The sequence below is a fragment of the Corvus hawaiiensis genome, chromosome 15 (genome assembly GCF_020740725.1).
Source record: "Corvus hawaiiensis isolate bCorHaw1 chromosome 15, bCorHaw1.pri.cur, whole genome shotgun sequence".
NCBI lineage: Eukaryota > Metazoa > Chordata > Aves > Passeriformes > Corvidae > Corvus > Corvus hawaiiensis.
In genome coordinates, this window is record NC_063227.1 from 18,426,611 (window position 1) to 18,446,056 (window position 19,446).

Here is a 19,446-nt window from a genome sequence, read left to right on the forward strand (position 1 = left end):
TTTAATTTCCTGGCAAAGTTGACATTGACTTTGTCCAACATCAAGAAAAGAGCAATCAAGCAGTTAATTCTAAAATATAACCTTGAAAGGGAAAGTCATCACTACACTTTTAAGTCTGATTAAGTAGAACTTGTTCTATTAATTTGAGAAATTTAGGGCAGCTCTGTACTATTCAGTATAAGAGTATTTTGGGTCTGATTTTAGATTGAGAAAATCTGTCCATCACTTCTGTGCTGCTTTACATATTTAACTTCAGGAGCAAGTTGTAGCTTGGTGCTGTGTAAGAATATCTTGGTGGTTTGAAACAGAGCCTTGTAGTTCAGAGCTAACCTCCCATACAGCTTTGGAGTAGAGATGTGGAAAGAGTAGGAAGAAATTCTTCCCTGTGAGGGTGGTGAGGCTCTGGCACAGAGAAGCTTCTTCTGCCCAGAGAAGCTGTGACTGCCTCATCCCTGGAAGTGTCCAAGGCCAGGTTGGACAGGGCTTGGAGCAACCTGGGCTAGTGGAAGGTGTCCCTGCCTATGGCAGGGGCTGGAATGAGATGAGCTTTAAAGCCACTTCCAATCCAAACCATTCTAAGAGTCACAGAGAAAGAAAGGACAGAACTGTGACTCAGCTGCTGGAAAAAATTTTGAGCAACAAGAACATAGCTTAGGTGTATCCACTGCATGATCCAGCCATCTTCCAGTTGTGCATCTTAGATTTCTACCTGTGTCTTGGGCTGCCTGGAGTGGCTGCAGTGAATGTATGTTGGAAGGCATTCCTGCCTAGGCAATATGCACAAAACTCTTAAGTCACATTTAAATTGTCACACGGGACTGAAGTTGCAGGTAGGTCTGCTTTGGTGAGAGAATGCACCTGATATTACAACCCAGTTATCGGTTAATAGGTTAATGCCTGCTTCAGCTGGTGTTTTGAAAATACCAGGAAGCAGAGTGGTAGCAGGTGTAAGTCTAGTGAGTCTGGGCTGGGTGCTCCCTCCCTCTCTCAGTGAAAGGTCTGCAACATTTTAGAAGTGTTGAGGATGGATTAGGCAGGCTTGTAAAAGGAAGTTGCAGTGAAAGTATCTGTGAATAACAAAAGCGTGAGTTAACCATTAGGTACAAGGGGTAATCCTGTTAGTACCTTAGCAGGGCAGCTGCTGAGGAAAGGGGATTTTCACATTGTTGTTTTGTGTCTCTGAACCGAATATGATTGCCCAAATACAGGGCTCAATAAATTAAGCATTGAAATCAAAACATAAAATATGCTTCTATGACTTAAGTTTATCATTCTGTAGCTTGATGTACTTTCATGGATTAGGAGAATTCATGGAGATGCTATTAGGAAATGCAACAAACCTGGAAAAGTCATTAGTGAGCAGAAGAGCGAGAAAGAAAAGTGCAAATGAAGGAGGAGAGAACACCAACCTCTCAAAAAGCAAAATCTGATCCAGCACAAGGCGTGCAGGTTACAGTTAGGGCTTTGACAGTCAATACTTCTAACGGCCTCAAAGACAAACTCAGGTCATCAGTAAAATTGTGATTTCAAACCTACAGGATTGCCAGTTCCTTGTTAGATCCAAACCAGGCAGATTGAGGTTGAGGTTGTTAACTTCTAAGAGGCACTTAGGAGTAAGCAGGGAGGATAAACAAAGCTAAGAGGTGTAACTCAGCATGTGTTTTCAAGAGAGGGAATCCACAGTACTTGGGTACTTGTATACTTTAATAATACAAACCTGATCTCTTTTCTCTATTAAAGAGAGGCATGAGCAGGCTCTAAAGAAAATGCCTTTGGTCTTTCTCAACAGTGAAGAAGGTGACTGTTCCTCATATTACTCCTCGCCTGTACTTTTGATTCTTGCCCTCTATTTTTATACCTAGGTCTCCATTTCCATTGGTTCTGTGCCACTGCTTGGTGCTTAGCTTCCTACTTTATCTGAATTGTGTAGACAAAAATGAAGGGAAAAGGAGATATCAGCATACCTTATCAGCATCATTTTGGAACACAGTGTATTTCTTGTACAGCCACAAGGACAAATGCAAAGCTCCTAGGAGGCTGAGGGGAGAAAAATGTGGAAAAGCAACAGAAAGGGAGAAAGTGAGTGGACATCCTGTGGCTTATGATGAAGGCACATCTTAGGGAATTGAGCACAGCAGTTAGAACTCCTTAAAGCAGAAAACTAAATTGAGTCTTCAGTTTCCAGGCAGTTGTCTACTCGTTTATGATTTCATATGTACATATTCAGTTAAACATTCAGATAATTTCAAGAGGGTCAGAGTTACCTTGTAACCTTATCCCAGTTCTCAAACTCTAAAGAGGGGTGTGAAACACATGTGAATATCAGTATGGAGTAAAGCAGTAGCCAGAGCTGAGAAACAGATTAGATTATAATCACCTGGAAGAGACTTGTTTGCCTCCAGTGTGTCTCATGACCAGTTCACTGAGCTGAAATTTAGTGGTGATTGCTTGAGCTGGAGAATCACAGCCTGCATGGAAGAGTGGTAAAGACTGTGTCTCTGAAGAGAGACAATGGTGATGAAGGAAAACACACCAACAAAAACCTTCAAGAAAGTACTTGGCAGTAAAATAACAGTTACAGGCTTGGTGGTGACTTTAGAAAGGTGAAAGTTATTTTGTTGGTGTCCAAGTTGTTAATGTCCTTCCATTCAGAATGTGACATTATGTGCAATAAATTACGAAAGCATTTTTAAGTCATCAGAAAAATATAGCAGAAGACAGAATGAGTCAGACATATCCATCCTTAAAATTTAGACTAGAAGTGAGAAATAATTGAATGTACTCTGGCGATCAGGAGAAGAAAATAATTTTTTTTCTGTGTATCTTTGTGGTTTATCTCAATTGAAATTTATAACACCAATCCCTCTCCATACCCATCTCCAATTTCTTTACATGCCATTTTCTAGAACAAGCAAGTACATTACTGCAAAGAAATTGTGACCTAAATACAAACAGGATTTTTCCTGGCTGTTTAGCAGCCTTGGTTCCCATAACAGCAACATTTTAAATAGCCTGGCTTCAGATGCTTGTGATACGAAAAGAAGTTCTCACTAAATTCCTACCAATGGGAAAATGGATTTAAGGAAAGACACGAAAGAACAGAGCCAATCCAACTGAGTAATTTGGCACAGAACCTGTCTATTTCAAACATGGGAGAGGCAGGTTCCAAATGAAAAGATGACTGTTCAAGAAGTAATTCAAGTGTGGAAGATGACTGGGACATAGGAGCAAAGAAGTTGGGCATAGAAATACGTAGTTCACATTCCCTCAGGGAGGCGTTTTGCAGCATTTTTAGGAAAAGTGGGAATCCCAAATCCCCAAGAAATTCCATACAGAAGGCAGACCATAACCTGCCTTTATGTTGCCATATCTCTAGGCAGTATCCTCCTGCTCAGATAGTCCTTGAGGCATGGGAATTCACCAGGAAACACCCCGTACAGTCTCCTTCAGAGAATGGTGGAGGGGGGACCTCACTGAAGTAAGTAGGGTTGCAGAAGATTGCAGGAATCCTGAGAACATGAAGTGAAAGATGGGGTTGAACTAAGAAGTAGTGTGAGGCCCCCCCTTAAAATACCAAAATATTTTTTTTCCATAGACCTCATAAATACCCATGGACTAGAAGATGGTGCTAGTCGCCCACATCACAGGAAAAAACTGTGTATAAGAAACTGCACGAACTCATCATTCCCTTACAATTTATTGGTATTGTTTTCCACTTTGGTTGATGTAATCTGGCCTAGGACTGATGGATGTTCCTTTCTCTGGACTTGATTTAATTCTAAGTAAGGCAGACAAATTGCAGGCACCAAATACAAGCAGGCACATAGAGGAAATCTAGTTTTTTCTAGAGAATGACAGCACTTACCTGTTTGTTAATGGCTAAACTATGGATTTTGTGGACTTGTCTCCATATTTTTTGCACACAGTTTTATCCGTAGGCTGAAACAATGTCTTTTTTTTATACAGGATTCAAGCAAACTCATTGCTACTAAAATCCTGTGCAGAAATTTGAAGTCCAGTGCTTGGAGTTGGTGTCTTCCCACCAGTTTAGAAAGGAGTTACATCATGACACTGAGTCATTGAATCTAATGTTTGAGGGATATGAGTTACTGAATGTGAAATTATTTACAAAGAAGTGAAATGTCTTTTCAGATGTCAAAACACCTTGGAGTTCTTCAGTTTACATGTTGTACTTTCACATCTTTCTTGTTTCTGGTACGTCTTTCTCTCCCTTTTGCTGTATGAGACTCAGAAATAGCCAGAGGAGGGACTTTGCATAGTGTTCTGCAATGAAGCAAATTGAACATAAATTTATTGCTGCCCAAGCAAGTTTATGAGATCCCTGTCACAACTTTATAGAAAAAAATTGCTTGTATAAGTGTGATTTGAAGTGGATGAACTTTTCAAGGGCCTAAATACGTACAGAACTGTATCTGGATATAATTGTATCATTACCAAGAGAAAAATCTGCACAGACATGTTTCTGTGGCACTGCATCAGGCTGCTGCTAATTCAGACATATCTATATGTAGAACTGTTTCAAGGAAGACTTGCAGAGAAATGTGAGGATTTTCCATACTAAAATAGTTCTATTACTATGGTTGTTGGGGTAGATACATATCAATGTATGACTATCTTGAAACATACTTGATTTTCTTGTGCAGGACTTGATAAAATCAGTATTCTTTGCTCCACCTGTATGTTTGTACTTGTACCATTTAATTTAGCCAAGCTAATTAAAGCAGTGCAGTTTTTGTATGTCAGCAAATACCAGAGGCCTGTGTATATAGACACTGCATACAGGCAGTGTCCAATCACTCCAGGGGTTATCAGGTTTATCAGCTGTTTTTGCTGCAGGGATGAATTCTGATTCTCTTGCTTGTGTGCATTGTTCTGAACTCAATGGGCACATTTTTCTTTGGTGAGATTTGAAGGTGTTTCAAAATTTTAATGCTTAGGTGAAATTTCAAGAAATTACTGAGAAGGAAAACTCTGGAAAAAAGAAAACTAGGAAGCCCCTAAGCCTTGATTCAATTGAAACTGAAATTACATTTTTCTGTGTTTCAACTTTTGTCTATTACTAGAAAAATCAATATTACTACAGACCAGATCCTGAAGTGTTTTCTCAATTGAAGATTTTCCTGAATTAAAAATCATGGTCTGCAGGACTGACTCAGCATTAACACTGAAGCTGATAGAAATAACTAAAATTATTATGACCATTGATGAATTTTATATAGATTTTAAAGGACTTGAGGAACATTTAATCAGAACAGAACACATTTTGGTATATCACTTATCCACTCTGTAGTCAGCATTAACTTCATAAAGCAAGCATTTTTGAGGAAGACTGTGACATTTGTGCAATGTTACTGTAAATAAGCCAAGTTATAGTATCAATTTATACAGTGATTATCAGAGTAATAATTATTTAAGTTTATAAAACTTACAAAAAAGGCAAGAAACCAGAAAATCCTAGATCTTAAAATTCTGGAAACAGGAGAAAAATTTTCTTAAGAACCTGAGGTTTAGTGACGTCTTTGATGGGAATGAAAATATTATGGAACATGTGTGTATCGTCTCTATTGGGGTTTATGTTCTGTGGTGTTTTACAAAACTTTGGCTGTGCAGAGTCTTAGCTGACCACTGAGACACGGGGTGTGAGGAAAGATGAACTGAGGTAATGTGTAAATAGTGGGGTGGGTGAGGGTTTGAGGGTTCATCAGCCCTTCCTTGTTGAAATACACTAGAGCAGAGCCTGAATGTCCATCACTAGTAACTCACTGAGGTCCAGAAACAGTGTGAAATCTTCCTTGCTTGTATTAAACCCCCTGGATGTGTGATCAGTGTGTTTCATTCAAACACTGGGTAAAATCAACTTGTGGCTAGAAAGCTCTTGCCTACAGAGATGTGTTTTATCTTCCCACCACCTCATACCCATGGGCATTGTCCATTCCTGGAGAGTCTTCATTAACATCTTTAAGGCAGGGCCTTAGATGTTGCCAGTGTTGCTGGGGCTTTTGGCCTTTTACTGTTGTTTTGTAGGTTTGTTAGAGAACTTTGTGGGTGTACACCTGGAGGTGTGGGGCAGAGGTGATCTGTGGACTGTCTGGATGAAATCACTGTGTGATTATTTGGAAAACTGAGGGTGTCTCTCTTCAGGCTTCTGTCTTACATGTTGGCTGCAAGTTGCTTTGACACATGGCTGTACAGTCCAAGTATGTTAGTGCTGCTGTAACTTTTATTTTTATTGCATTCAGCAGGGTATTGGGTTCTTTGATGGGTGGGGTTTTCATTCTTTGTTTTGTTGGTTAGGTTTTCATGGGGTTTTTTGATGTTGGACTTTTTTTGTTTGGTTGGGGTTTTTTTGTTTGTTTGTGAGACTGTCAAAAACTATTTTGTTCTGTGACTATTGTGATCTTGAAGGTGGGTACCTAGCCAAAAAATTTAAGTTAATTTTTTTCTAAGTGTTTGGCTCCTGGCAACTGGTTGAAATAGGCAATTTTCCAGGTGTTCTAGGCACTTGGCATCTCTATCTTCCCGTGTTGGTCTGCACAGACCTACATTTATCCTACTTAAAAATATTAAACAGGGTTGGGTGATTGGACAGCAGTAATTGCAGACACTGGGATATTGGGCATATTAGAATAAATATGAGAATAAATATTTGGGCCACAAAAATGGGTGGAGAATAAAGGAACCATCAGCCACAATGGGGTGATACTGTCTCTTTTGGTAGAGGTGGCCACAGATAAAAGCTGATAGATGGTAGTAATTCTTAGTGGTGCTGAGTCAGAATGAGGGCAGTTGTGCTCCAGGGTTTGTGCATCAGATACATTAGAGCAAAAACTTCAGATATTTATAGTGTTCTCAAAAATCAACCAACATGGTGAGGGGTGCAATGAAAGAGGTTTTAGCTGAATGTTGGGGTCACCCCCTCCCCTTGATAGACCAGCCCGATCCAGAGAGGATTTTTTTGGATGTTCAAAAAGACTTTGTGGGGAATGAAAGGGAAAAAACCAACAGGGAAAGAAACACTTGTAGAGAAATAGTTTCTGCATTGGGTAGTAGGTACAACATAGTTGCACAGCTGGAGGACTACAGCCTATGGTTTGTCTTGTTAAATCTCTCAGCTTTGTGACTTAGGTGGTGTACGAATGAGAGCCTAAGTTTATTATCTTTGCTGGGACTTGTGACATTGGGGTAAAACTCATTGCAGGTGCAGCATCCTCAACCCCACTGCTGAGTTTGTTCAATTTCATGACTGTTTTTTGTCAGTTCTCTGTCACAAGGGTAGAGGAGGAAAAAACTGTAACTGGAAAACAGATCATGTTCCATCTTCTCTGCAGCTGCACCTGATCACCTTGAGCCTGTGTTTTGCATTGGATGAGAAACTGAGGCTCACCTTAAATGCTCATAACTCATGGGTGTGACTTGCAGAATTGTCTCAGCCGAGCGGAGGTGGGTGGAAGCAGCGCAGAGGTGCCCACAGAGGTTGGGCAGGGGGATAGTGCTGCAGCAAGAATGAATCTCCGAGGGAGCACAGGGGCAGGTCTCCAAGAAAGAGGTCGTCAAACCCACTGCAGCAACACACAAACGGCACCAGACCTGGCTGGAAGCCCATTTTGTTCGGAGCTCTGCGCTGATTTAACCCTCTCAAGCGGACGTACTTTAGCGCTGCAGCAGCAGGTCCACAAGTGAATGCAGTTGTCAGCTCCCCCAGCCGCCTCTCCGCGCCCCTAAAGCTTCAGCAGCGAAGCCAGGGCGGAGACGAGGAGCGGCGAGGACGGCACAGGAGCCGCGCCCCTCCAGCCTCCGCGGCCAGAGCCCGCGGCCACGGGCGCCGAGGGTCGCGGAGCTCCGCGGGGCCGCAACACGTGGGCGCGGGCGGGGCGCGGGGGCGGCGCCCGCCGTGCCGCTGTTCCCGGCCCAGGTGCTGAACCGGCGCCAGCCGCGGCTTAGCGTCCACCCCCGCCTCCTCCCGCGCAGCAGCTGGAGCAGGAGAAAGCGGATCCGGCAAGTCCCGGTCCCTCCTCCTTCCTCCTCCTCCTCATCCTCCCGAGAGCCGCCGGAGGGAGAGAGGTCGGAGCCGCCGCTTCGCGCAGCCGGCGAGCATGGACCGGGCGGCGGCGGGGCCGGAGGCGGCCGGCGGCTGCTGCTCGCCGCTTGCATGAGGCGGCCGAGCGGCGGCGGGGAGTGAGGCCGGGCCGGGGCCGGGCTCGGCGGCTCCGGGCTCCGGCTGCTCCCGCACCCACCCCCCCGCCCCGGCCATGGCGGCGGCTGCTCGGCGGAGCCGCGGCGGGGCGGCGGTGCTGGGCCCGCTGCTGCTGCTGGGGCTGTGCGCCGGGCGGGCGGCGGGCGGGCCGCTCCGCTACTCGGTGCGGGAGGAGCTGCCGCACGGCGCCTTCGTGGGCAGCGTGGCGAGCGACCTGGGCGTGGATCCGCGGCGGCTGGCGGCGAGGGGAGCGCGGATCACCTCGGGCAGCGGCCGGCAGTACCTGGAGTTGGAGCTGGGCCGCGGGGCGCTGCTGGTGCGGGAGCGTATGGACCGCGAGGCGCTCTGCGAGCTGAGCCCCTCCTGCTTCCTCAGCCTGGAGTTGGTCATCGAGCAGCCCATTGAGGTGCACAACGTGGAGGTGGAGGTGCTGGACATCAATGACAACGCGCCGCGGTTCCCCCGCCAGGATTACCGGCTGGAGATCAGTGAGTCTGCCGTGCCCGGGGCCCGTTTCCACATTGAAAGTGCCCAGGACCCTGATGTGGGCACCAACTCCGTGCAGAACTATCTGCTCAGCCCCAGTCGCCACTTTGCCCTGGACCTTAAAGGCTTCCAGAGTGGCAGCAAACTCCTGGAGCTGGTGCTGCAGCAGCCACTGGACCGGGAGCAGACTGCCCTGCAGCAGCTGGTGCTGACTGCTGTGGATGGTGGGGATCCCCCCAAGTCTGGTACGGCCCAGATCTCTGTGCGAGTTGTGGATACCAATGACAACCCACCTGCCTTTGACCGCTCCACCTACACCGTGAGCCTTCTGGAGAACTCCCTGCCTGGCACGCTAGTGGTCAAACTCAATGCCTCAGACCCTGATGAGGGCTCTAATGGGGATGTGATCTATTCCTTCAGCAGCTACACCCCCCAGAAGGTGAGACAGCTCTTTAGCGTGGACCCACATTCAGGGGAGGTGCGGGTTAATGGCACTTTGGACTATGAGGAGGCATCCTCCTATGAGATCTATGTACAAGCCACTGATCAGGGCCCTGTCTCTATGGCTGGGCACTGCAAGGTGCTGGTCAACATTGTGGATGCCAATGATAATGTTCCTGAAGTGGAGCTGACCTCCCTGTACAGCCCAGTGCCAGAGGATGCGAGGTCAGGAACTGTGGTGGCCCTGATGAGTGTCACTGACCAGGACTCAGGGCTGAACAAGCAGGTGAGCCTGCGCATTCCACCCGGCCTCCCCTTCACTCTCAACTCCTTCAAGAACTCCTACACCTTGGTCACCCAGGGCAAACTGGACCACGAGAAAGCAGCAGCCTACAACATCACAGTTACTGCTACTGATTCTGGGAGCCCCCCTCTGTCCTCCCAGAAGGTGATCCATGTGGACATCTCCGACATCAATGACAATCCTCCACGCTTCGAGGAACCTGTGTACTCAGTTTACATCCCTGAGAACAACCCCCTTGGAGCCTTCCTGTGCACTATTAAAGCCACTGACCCAGATGTTGCCAAAAATGCCTATGTGTCCTATTCTCTAGTAGATGGAGAGATTGAAGGGCTACCGGTTGCTTCCTATGTCTCCATTAAATCCGATAGTGGCAACATGTATGCTGTCAGGTCCTTTGACTATGAGACACTAAGGGAGTTCCAGGTGATTGTTCAGGCTCAGGATGCTGGGATCCCACCACTGAGCAGCACTGTCACTGTCTACATCTACGTGGTAGATGAGAATGACCATGCTCCACAGATTCTGTATCCTACCTCAACCAACACTTCAGCAGCCCTGGAGATGATCCCACGCTCGGCATATGCTGGATATTTGGTAACCAAAATTATAGCCATTGATGGGGACTCAGGACAAAATGCCTGGTTGTTCTTCTACCTGGTGCAAACCTCAGATCCGGGTTTGTTCAGGATAGAGCTCCACACTGGGGAGATTAGGACTACTCGCAAACTGGGGGAGGACAGCACACCTACTTTCAACCTGACGGTGGAGGTGAGAGACAATGGAGAGCCATCGATGTCCTCATCAGTAGCCATCACTGTTGCTGTGGTGGACAGAGTTTCCAAAATCATCCCTGATAGAAGAAGACACTTTAAAAGTCCAAGCAATTACTCAGAGGTCACTCTTTATCTCATTATCGCTTTGAGCGCCATCTCCTTCGTTTTCCTTTTCACAATCATTGGGCTGACTATTATCAAGTGCTACAGATACAGTCTGTATGGGAGCTCCTGCTGTGCAGGGTGCTGTACGGTCAGAGAACGGAGCCCTGCTGATCTGTACAAGCAGGCCAACAACAACATTGATGCTAGACTGCCCCAAGGTTTAAAAGTACAGCCCCATTTCATTGAAGTGAGGGGCAATGGGTCTCTCACTAAGACCTACTGCTATAAGGCATGCCTGACTGCAGGATCAGGAAGTGACACTTTCATGTTTTACAATACCTGTGGCCCAACAGGAACTACTGGTCCCTCTGCAGTGGTGACTGAGAGGCATCTGACAGGACAAAGTGGGCAGAGTGCACAAAACCTGATCATACTTAGAAATGACTCCATTACTCCTAATGAGGTGAGGCTCCCTTGGTAAATGGTCTGCACAGAGCTCTGAGCAAATCTTTACTCAAGCAGAGGGTCCAACTGGAAAACTCAGATGAAGCATATTCCCTTAGGGGCTTGCTGACACTCAGCTATGAAACTTGGTTATAATGAATCTAATCTATGCCATGCATTTTGTTTCTAGGTAAATACTGAGACTTTCAGGGTCCAGTTGGTAAGTTCAGTATATATGTCTGTTGCTCGAGATTCACCTCATTTTTGCAGCATATGCTGTATTGAGTACTGCATCCTTCCCTTTTCTCTTACAGGTCTAAAATTGCCTGCTGCTACAGACTGCTAGGGAATGACACATCTAGTCTTACAGTTTTGATGGTAAAACTCATATTGCAGGAGAAAAAATAATCAGTGATTAGCCTTGAAATCAAAAGGTTACTTTATGGCAGTTATGGATGTTTGCTGCTTTGCTGTCTTCATACCTAAGTAAATCTGTTGAATTTAGCAAAGCATATTATTGCAGTGATCTTACTAATGTGAGCATGTTTTAAGTTGTCTGAAAACTGCAATCCCTCCTTTGATAATGTTTGTTCTACCCAGTGCTGCATTTTTTGCTTTCTGGCCTGTGACAACCCAGTGACATCTTTGCAGAGCATTACAGCAAGTCACCATCATTAAGTTCCAGAGTGGCAACTTCTAACCTGCTGGGTTGCTATTGAAAATTGTTTAATACCTATGGTTCCACCAGCCATGTGTTAACCTTTGCAATATTTTCCCACAGAGAAGAATTAATGGTTGCTTTATGCTGGCTTGCAGGAAGCCTGCAGTTGGTGTGTAGTTTGCATGATCTGTGCAGTTTGCTTTTTACTCATGTTGGGACTGAACTCAGAAGCGCTCACAGGAGAGACTAATTCTGGTGCACAAACGAAAATATTGCAATTACTGTGTGTTGTTTGTATCCCATAATTGTGGCAGGCATAAGATCAGTTTGTGCATTAATATGTGCTGTGCCCCAGATGTGGGAAAGTCGGGGGAATAACTGGTGGGATAGAAAGGAGCCTTATTTGTGTATTGTTGCCACAGAAATAGAACTAGTTTATTTCTTTCTTTATACTTTTTCACATATGAAGATGTTAGCATCTTTTGCAACTGTTTTTTTTGTTAAACAGAGATGCCCATATCTTAAGAGCCAGCAAGTCTTCCATAAAAATGCTTTTAGAGAGTAATGATCATCCATTCAACATTAATCCATTTTAAATGAATGCACTGTTTTTCTGTAAATCACAGTGGCAGGGTACAGGGGAGGTGCTTTTTTCTCTTTCTGTGCAGTTTTTGTACCTTAAAATTAAATAAAATGCCTGGAATGTGTTTGATATAGGAGGGACTATGAGACATGCTCTATGAGCATGTATGCTGAAGAATCAAAGAGTGAAATACACACTTTAGAGCTGATCTTTGGGGTGGGGGGATGTGCAAGAAGAAAAGCAATAACTGGAAATTACTTCACTTTGGATGTAAGACCAGTAGGAAATCAGTTTAACAGATTCCTATCACATTTTGAGACTTGCTCCATTGAATGCAATGAATTAGCAAGTTTTGATTACCAGTGCAGATCAGGCAGTGGCAGCAAAGCCAGCCCAAACTTGGAGTACAAAAGCAGAGAGTTGTGTAGAACAAACTAAGGAATGCTGCCTGTGTGGAGTTGTCATCCTAAAGGGGAATCAGTTATTCAACTAGCTCTGTATGATTTAAACAGAGGTGAAGTTCTGACAAGTTTTTCTCGTCACAAGTTCTTTTCTTAGGCCTCTGCTTCTCAACCTGTCCTGTGGTAGGGCATTCTATGAAGATGTATCAATGCCATGTGCACATGAGTAAATGGCTGAATGTAATGGCATTCACTAATTACTAGTTCCGGGCTAATTACATACTAAAAATCTTGTCTTTCTACTGTTTCAAGCTCAGCGTTTGCACTGAAGATGCCATCAATTGCTTAGCAACACTGAATTCTACTTTTTAAGGATAATGATCTTTGTATTATTAGATTTTCAGGGAACTGTGTTTCTCTTTTTAGTTAAAGTGAACTTTGAATCAGCCTTTAAGAGCCTGGGCCTTCACTTGTGAGGCACAGCAACAGGCAGTATTGTCCATGCACCAATTTACAAAGTCAGTCTCTGATCTGTGTTTTACTTTTGGATGGTGTGAACAGGTCCTTTCTTTTTTTTCTTCCACACAGTTTTTGGAAATGGATTTTCTACTGGTTGTTCATTGATGAGGATGGGATGAGGTGAACGGGTTTTCTAAGCACAGATACACCTAGTTTCACTGGATACAGTGGTTTCACAGTGGCTATTATTTTGAAAATATTGTTTATCCAGTGAGAGGAAAAATATTTCCAAGTTATTTGGGATTAATCTCAGTAACATTTGGGGCAATAAGGTCTTGGTTCTTTTCATATTTACTGGTAAGGTCAAAGATGTTAATGCTTGCACTAAGTTGTGACTGACTTTATTGGGTCATTAGAAGGATACAGTAGGAGTGAAAACAAGTGCAATAAGGTTAGGCAGGGAATTTTTAGTACCTGGTGAAGCTCTGACTCCTGTGTGGCTATTCCTTTTTTACTGGCAGTGTTGTGATGGTGGAATGGAAGCTTTTTTCTGCAAGATAACTGCTGCTTCTGTGTTCGCCCTGCTTACCTGCACAGTCCTTTGTAGGTTTATAAGGATGACTCAGACCAAAGGTGTTTTGTCAAAGAAGAAATGTACTAATGCAGCTGCACAGGAAATCTTGGACACGGTTATTGCTGTCAGGAGGCTGGTGGTGATAAGGGTAGCGATGCGGGGTTAATGGATATTGCTCTCTCATCAGATAACTACTGCAGGGGGACCAGGCAGGCAGTGTAGGCAAAATATAAGGGGGAAAAAAAATACTGTGGCTTCATTTCTGGCACTGTGTGAGGTTATGGGCAGCCTGGATTCCTGTCTTTTGAAACAAGGGTGCACACACTATTTTGTGAAGAGATTTTATGTGAAGTTGTGATTTTGTTACTGGGCAGTGCTGCAGTGATGATCAGTCATTTTCAGGAAGGGTTTCAGTGCTTTAGTCTGGAGTCTGTTTCCTCATATTCCTGTGAAGATCCTGAATGATGTCTGGGTAGTGTCTGGTCCTTGGTTTTTCTTTTCTTCTTTCCTGTCTTGTTCTTACATCCTGTGCAGTTAAGCTCATTTCTTATGTCTTGCGTCTCTTGACAGCCTTTTCCCTTCAACGCAGGAAATAACAATCAAACCAAAATGTTTTAACAGGAGTTTTCTGTCCCAGAAGGCAGCCTGGCACATTCCTAATGAGGAGTGGACAGTCTGGATACTTGCTAGAACTAGATATAAACTCTTTATATTATACATTTCCTTGTACCCTTTCTTTTGTGTGGTGACACATGTGGCTGACAAAACATGATGTTTCATGTGATGTTCAGAAATAGAGCGTGTTGCTCTATGGACACTTGTAAAGAAAGTGAAAAAACTGCACATTGGTGGTAGTAAGGCCCACAAGATCCATTGGAGGTTTACAGCTGTTTGCTTTTTTTCTGGCTCTTTTTCTGTATTTTTCACTTCAAAACCAGCTTGCTAAACACATGGTAAAAAGAAAGCAACACTTGAGTTGAACACATTTTGATACTACTTTAAATGCAAGCATGTTTTGAAGTGTCTAAATAGTAACCTCACAGCACTGCTTGTAGCAGTCTGTCCAAGAGATTTCTCTCAGAGGATTTAAAGGTATTAGTGGTGGAATATCTTACAATCTCAGTGCAAGAACTTAAGCCTTTAAGAAATTCGCCAGCCCTACTGACATTGAAAAGGTTAACTATAAATGTTTGTTCTTTTGTTTAATGGCAGTGTCTGAACCTGCTGGGCTGAGCAGGGACAGTGCTCTGTGCTTCAGGGCACTCAGGCTTGAGGCTTCTGCTGTGCCAGCAGAAATTTGCATCCAAGATTAAGCAGAGGTGTTTTCCTTCTCTTGGAACTCGTTAAATGTACTTTACAGAAACACTTGTCTGTTCCCTTCACCTCAGTTTTCTCAGAGTTAGGAATGCAAATGAACGTTCCCAGAATTTGGGCTTTTGAATTACAACCTTTTCCAGTTTCCTTTTTGATTTATTGAATGATAAAAACATATTTAAATAGTTTGTTCTCCACATCAACTTAATTCTAAACATTCACAGAAGGAAAGCAGGAATAGAAGTCTGTTTCCTCACAGCTGTCAGCGTTGTCTCACTTGAAAATAAGCAGAGCCTTATGCGGTCAGAGGTTCTAAAAGCCTTTTATTATTGCTTCAAAGCAGATACATTTGATAAACATACCTTATGTCATTCTGTTGTGCATTTGTGTGGAAATCAGAATGAAGCAGGATGTTTTTAGGAGTCTCAGCATCTGGTAACTGTTTGTAAATATTAGATTCACACTTCTCTACTTCAAGCAGGTTTTGTTCTAGCAAGCACTGAAGTGAAAGTTAGTGTGTGCATTGATCCATTGATGATGGGATCAGGACAATATTTTAAAAATTAGAAATTTCTCCTTTCCCGGGGACAAGTTCTTACTGTGTCAAGGTATTAGGTAAAAAAGAGAGCTGAGGGAAATGTTTGTAATGATACATTTTCAACTAAATTTATTCTTCCTGAACCAATGAAATGATTCTTCAGTTAACCCACTTGAAAACGACTGTGTGGCATTTTGCATGAGCTTTCTTGCTCCTAAGATGGCTCTGCTTTAACTCTACATTCACATTATTCATGACTAGTGACATTAGTGGTTGTGGTTATGTGGTTGGCAGAATAAACCCTGGTGCCTGGAAGAATCAGCAGGAGCAAGCTGGTGGCATGAGGTGTTCACCTGGTGCAGTGACAACCACTTCTGTAGGCACCTGGATAGATTTTGACTCATCTCACACTATGGTGATGTGTGCTGTAACTGAATCAGAAAAAGCAGCTAATTGGTGAAACAGGGAATGGTTGATTACTTTTGTGCTGGATTGTGGGATTTCTTTCACCTCTTGACAGGACTGCTGGACTTGCTACAGGACCTCCAAAAATCTCTGAGGGAAGTGGCAAGTTGAAATTACCTTAAACCTAATAGAATGTGCTGGATTGTGAGAAACAGGGTCTTGTGATGAATTGGGAGCTGGGGAGGTAAAAGGAACAATATTGTCTTCATCAGCATTGTGTGACACAGTGAGAGTGTGGGGATGTACAACTGGGAAGCATCGGGACCAGTTCAGAGCCTGTATTCCTCTTTGTGCTTCCTCTCTGTACTCACACTTCCTGGTCAGCTGCACCTTGTCCTGGTGGTGTTGGTTTAGGACACAGCTGCACATCTCACAGCCAAGCAGGTGATGGGGCTTTCACAGCCCATGGAGAGCTGCTGTGCAGCCCCCTGTCCACTGGGACTGCCTGAGGGCTCAGCTCTACTTTGAGATGGGCCACATGGTGTACTGGCACAGTGCTGTGGGACACACTTGGCTGTGTGGCAGATTTCAGGGAGTGGTCTGGTGAAGGTGGACTGTTCATAGCCAGAGATATAAACCAACCCAAGTGTGTGGACTGTGGATTCCTGGTGGATTTCTAAGAAGCAACACTAGTGCATCTGAGCTGGGGAGAGATATTGCTGAATAGGTTTGCTTCTACTGTGCTCCAGTTCTATTACTGGTCATGCTTTATTGCTTTTCTAGTCCAGTCTCATTTAGAGATGTATTGGAACAACTTTCCTCTTATGGCCAGAGAAACTGAAAGAACCACAGTCTGTAGCAGAACAAAAGGAGAAGCCAATTATGCTGACAAAATAGAAATTTCGCTGATTTTGTCAGTTGCAGAACACCAACCTGTGGTAACACAAGTGTGGGACAAATGTGCCTCTTGCTGAGCTCTGAAACTACCCAGTCAAGCAGCAAGCACATGGTAAAACTGGGTGAAAATAGGTCTGCACAAAGATAGAATGCTGCCCAACTGCCTTGTGCTCTTGTTCTTCCTGTAAGGACTTCAAAAGGAAGTCACAGATATTGATTTTTTTCACAGTTAAAAAAAACCCCAGCCCTTGACAGTCAACTGTGGCAATAGATCTTTCCACCTCCAGAGTACATTTTTCTCATCCTTTTCCCTGCTTGCTTCTTCTGCTCCTCTGGGAACAGCACTACAGCCCTACCTGAAGAGTCATAGCAAAGAGAGAATAGCCACAAGATGCCAGAGATTCTAGATAGTAACCCTTGAAAATACCAGTCTCCTAATTTCTCTTATATTGACATGGGGAGTCTTGGTCCCTGAATATGAAGTGAATAAATAATGAATTTCTAATTAATTAGTTTCTCCTGACATCATCACCCATTTAAGATCTGATGCCCCATTGCAAACAGAACATAAGTTTTTGTCTTCTATCCAAGAGTTGGAAAGCTCTCATCTGAAAACCAAAAATCTACGTACTGTGAGTGAGTGGTCGTTTTCCTCTTTTCTCACTCCTACCCAATTGGTGTCAGACTTTGTCAGTGCTTTGATGTAATCTCACTTTATCTGTGTTTTGCCTGGGACTGTGGTAAGATTCCTCCTCCTCATGTTGCCTACAAGCCTGTGCAAGTTAGTTACCTGCACCTCTCAAATTGCAAAATAGAACAAAGGGGCTTTCCTCCAGTCCAGCAGCTCCCCTGCAATAAAAAAAATCCCCAGCAGAAGAAAAGCCAAATCTTCTGCTGTCAGCACCCTTCATACTCGAGAAAGGCAAGCTCAGGAGAGGATCTGATCAGTGTGTGTTCTCTACCCTCTTTCATTGACTGTTACTACGTGGTTGACTTTAGAGTTGCTTTGACATCCCTGGGACTGGGGCCAAAATGGAATTAATCAGAAAAGACTAGAACCATGCATAATGGGCTTCTTGTCAAACCACTTTCTGCTAAACTCAGCAGAACCTGAGCATGACAGAGAATAGGGGGCTAAATGGGAAGGAAATTGCTAGCACAGATGTTTAATGTGTGGTTGCAAATAGCAGCCTCCTCCCTTTTGTGTAACTCAGACTAAAGAATACTCGTGTGTGCATCATCCAGGAGCATCTCAGTCTTGAGTGATGCTGGACCTGAGAAGTATGGTGATAGAGCAATACTGTAAGTTGTAATTGCTCCATTTTTGTTTGAATAATACCTATTGATCCAAGGAAAAGCATACGCCAAACCTCAAGAGGAACAACAGAGTTGGCTTTAAATAATTCAGAACATTCAACACTTTCTTTTTCTCTTTCAAGTAATGGGGTCAAATTCATTTCTGATTTGCCTCCAATAATTTGAAGAGAATTAAACCATTACTGTCATTTATTATTTGTGTGTTTGGCACAGTGCAAGACACATCAGGAATGAATGTAGTCCATTATGTTTTTGGACATAAGTTCTGTCTGTGAATTCCAGTGCCTGAACTTAAGCACTCACTACACTATCACCTCCAGAATAATGTTTCTGGTACCTTGAGAAATAACCTTGGTATGTCCTTAGGGCTTAATTTTAAGGGACCTGAGCTTGGCTGTAGTTGAAAATTATAGTGACGATCCCCTGACAATGCAAAAACTATTTTCTGGAGCAATTTTTGATCAACAGAGGATTTCTTAATTATCTCCTTATTTCGCAAGTCATGCTGCAGCACATCAGCATATGCTGAGGTTTGTTGGTCAGAGGGTATTGCTGGCTGTTTTCCCCTTCTACCTCTTATGCCCTCTCATGAATATGGAAAATCTAATAGGTTTTGGTATTATGAACATGTCTGTCCTTAATAAAAGACTTGCTGCAGTCTGCAAATCTGATACCATCCATTGCAGTCCTCTGCAGTACACTGAATTCCAGCAGAAACCTCGCTGCCCCACATGTCCCCCTCACAGGGAGCTACATTTTTACTATTCAGTGCAGAAGTTCCCGTTTTCTCACCTTATCAGGTAAACAAACAATGTACTTATGGATTTATGATGTTGGTTTTTCATCCTATGCCCAAAATGTTGATAAATGTGTGAGATAACTTTCCACCAGTTTGCAGCATTAAATGTTCCACAGAGATCATCTCTAGCCAAAGGCCTTGGCATGCAGACAAGTTTATTACAGAGACACTCCCTGTGTGCCCATTTGAAAGTTTCTTTAGATTTGTAGAAAGATTTGGCAATTCACAAAAATTGGGTATATCCATATAGGCTTTTCTGACAAAATTAGCCAGATGCATATGATTTTTAGCGTGTTTTACTGACACTAACAGCATTGTCCTGGGCTTATGTTTCTACAGCCAAAACACCCCAATCCGGACTGGCGCTACTCTGCGTCCCTGAGGGCAGGAATGCAAAGGTATGTGTGGTGTTTCTCCAGAGAAGGGGAATTCTGTGTTTTGTTCCTCTGTGAAAAGGACAGAGTTTCTTCTGATGCCCTAGATTGATGATATCTATGCTTAGATGGAAAGCACCTGAGTTCTGCTGCTGTCACTTCCAATCTCCACATGCTACAGATTCAGTCTGACTTGCATCTTATGCTGTTATTGTGCTCCTGTAGAGCTGTGCTGTTCTTTCTTTTTACCTTCTGCTTTTGTATCTGTTGACTGTCAAGGCATAATTGTTCCAATTATTGAATCATTTAATTGTCATTATATACTTTTTGTTCATTTTAAAGCTCCCTGTAATCAT

The 19,446-nt window shown here is 43.7% G+C and overlaps 1 protein-coding gene across 4 annotated transcripts in view; it reads left to right on the forward strand.

Moving 5' to 3' along the window:
• LOC125333588 (protocadherin alpha-C2-like) overlaps nucleotides 1-19,446 on the forward strand; it is a 91,874-nt gene that overhangs the window by 33,722 nt on the left and 38,706 nt on the right. For 3 of the 4 annotated variants that reach the window (XM_048319570.1, XM_048319569.1, XM_048319568.1), the window contains exon 2: nucleotides 19,056-19,114. In XM_048319570.1, coding sequence (XP_048175527.1) covers nucleotides 19,056-19,114 — 59 coding nt within the window. Of the gene's footprint in view, nucleotides 1-8,270; nucleotides 10,788-19,055; nucleotides 19,115-19,446 lie in introns of those variants that run through there. The other variant, XM_048319567.1, reaches the window with a different exon arrangement.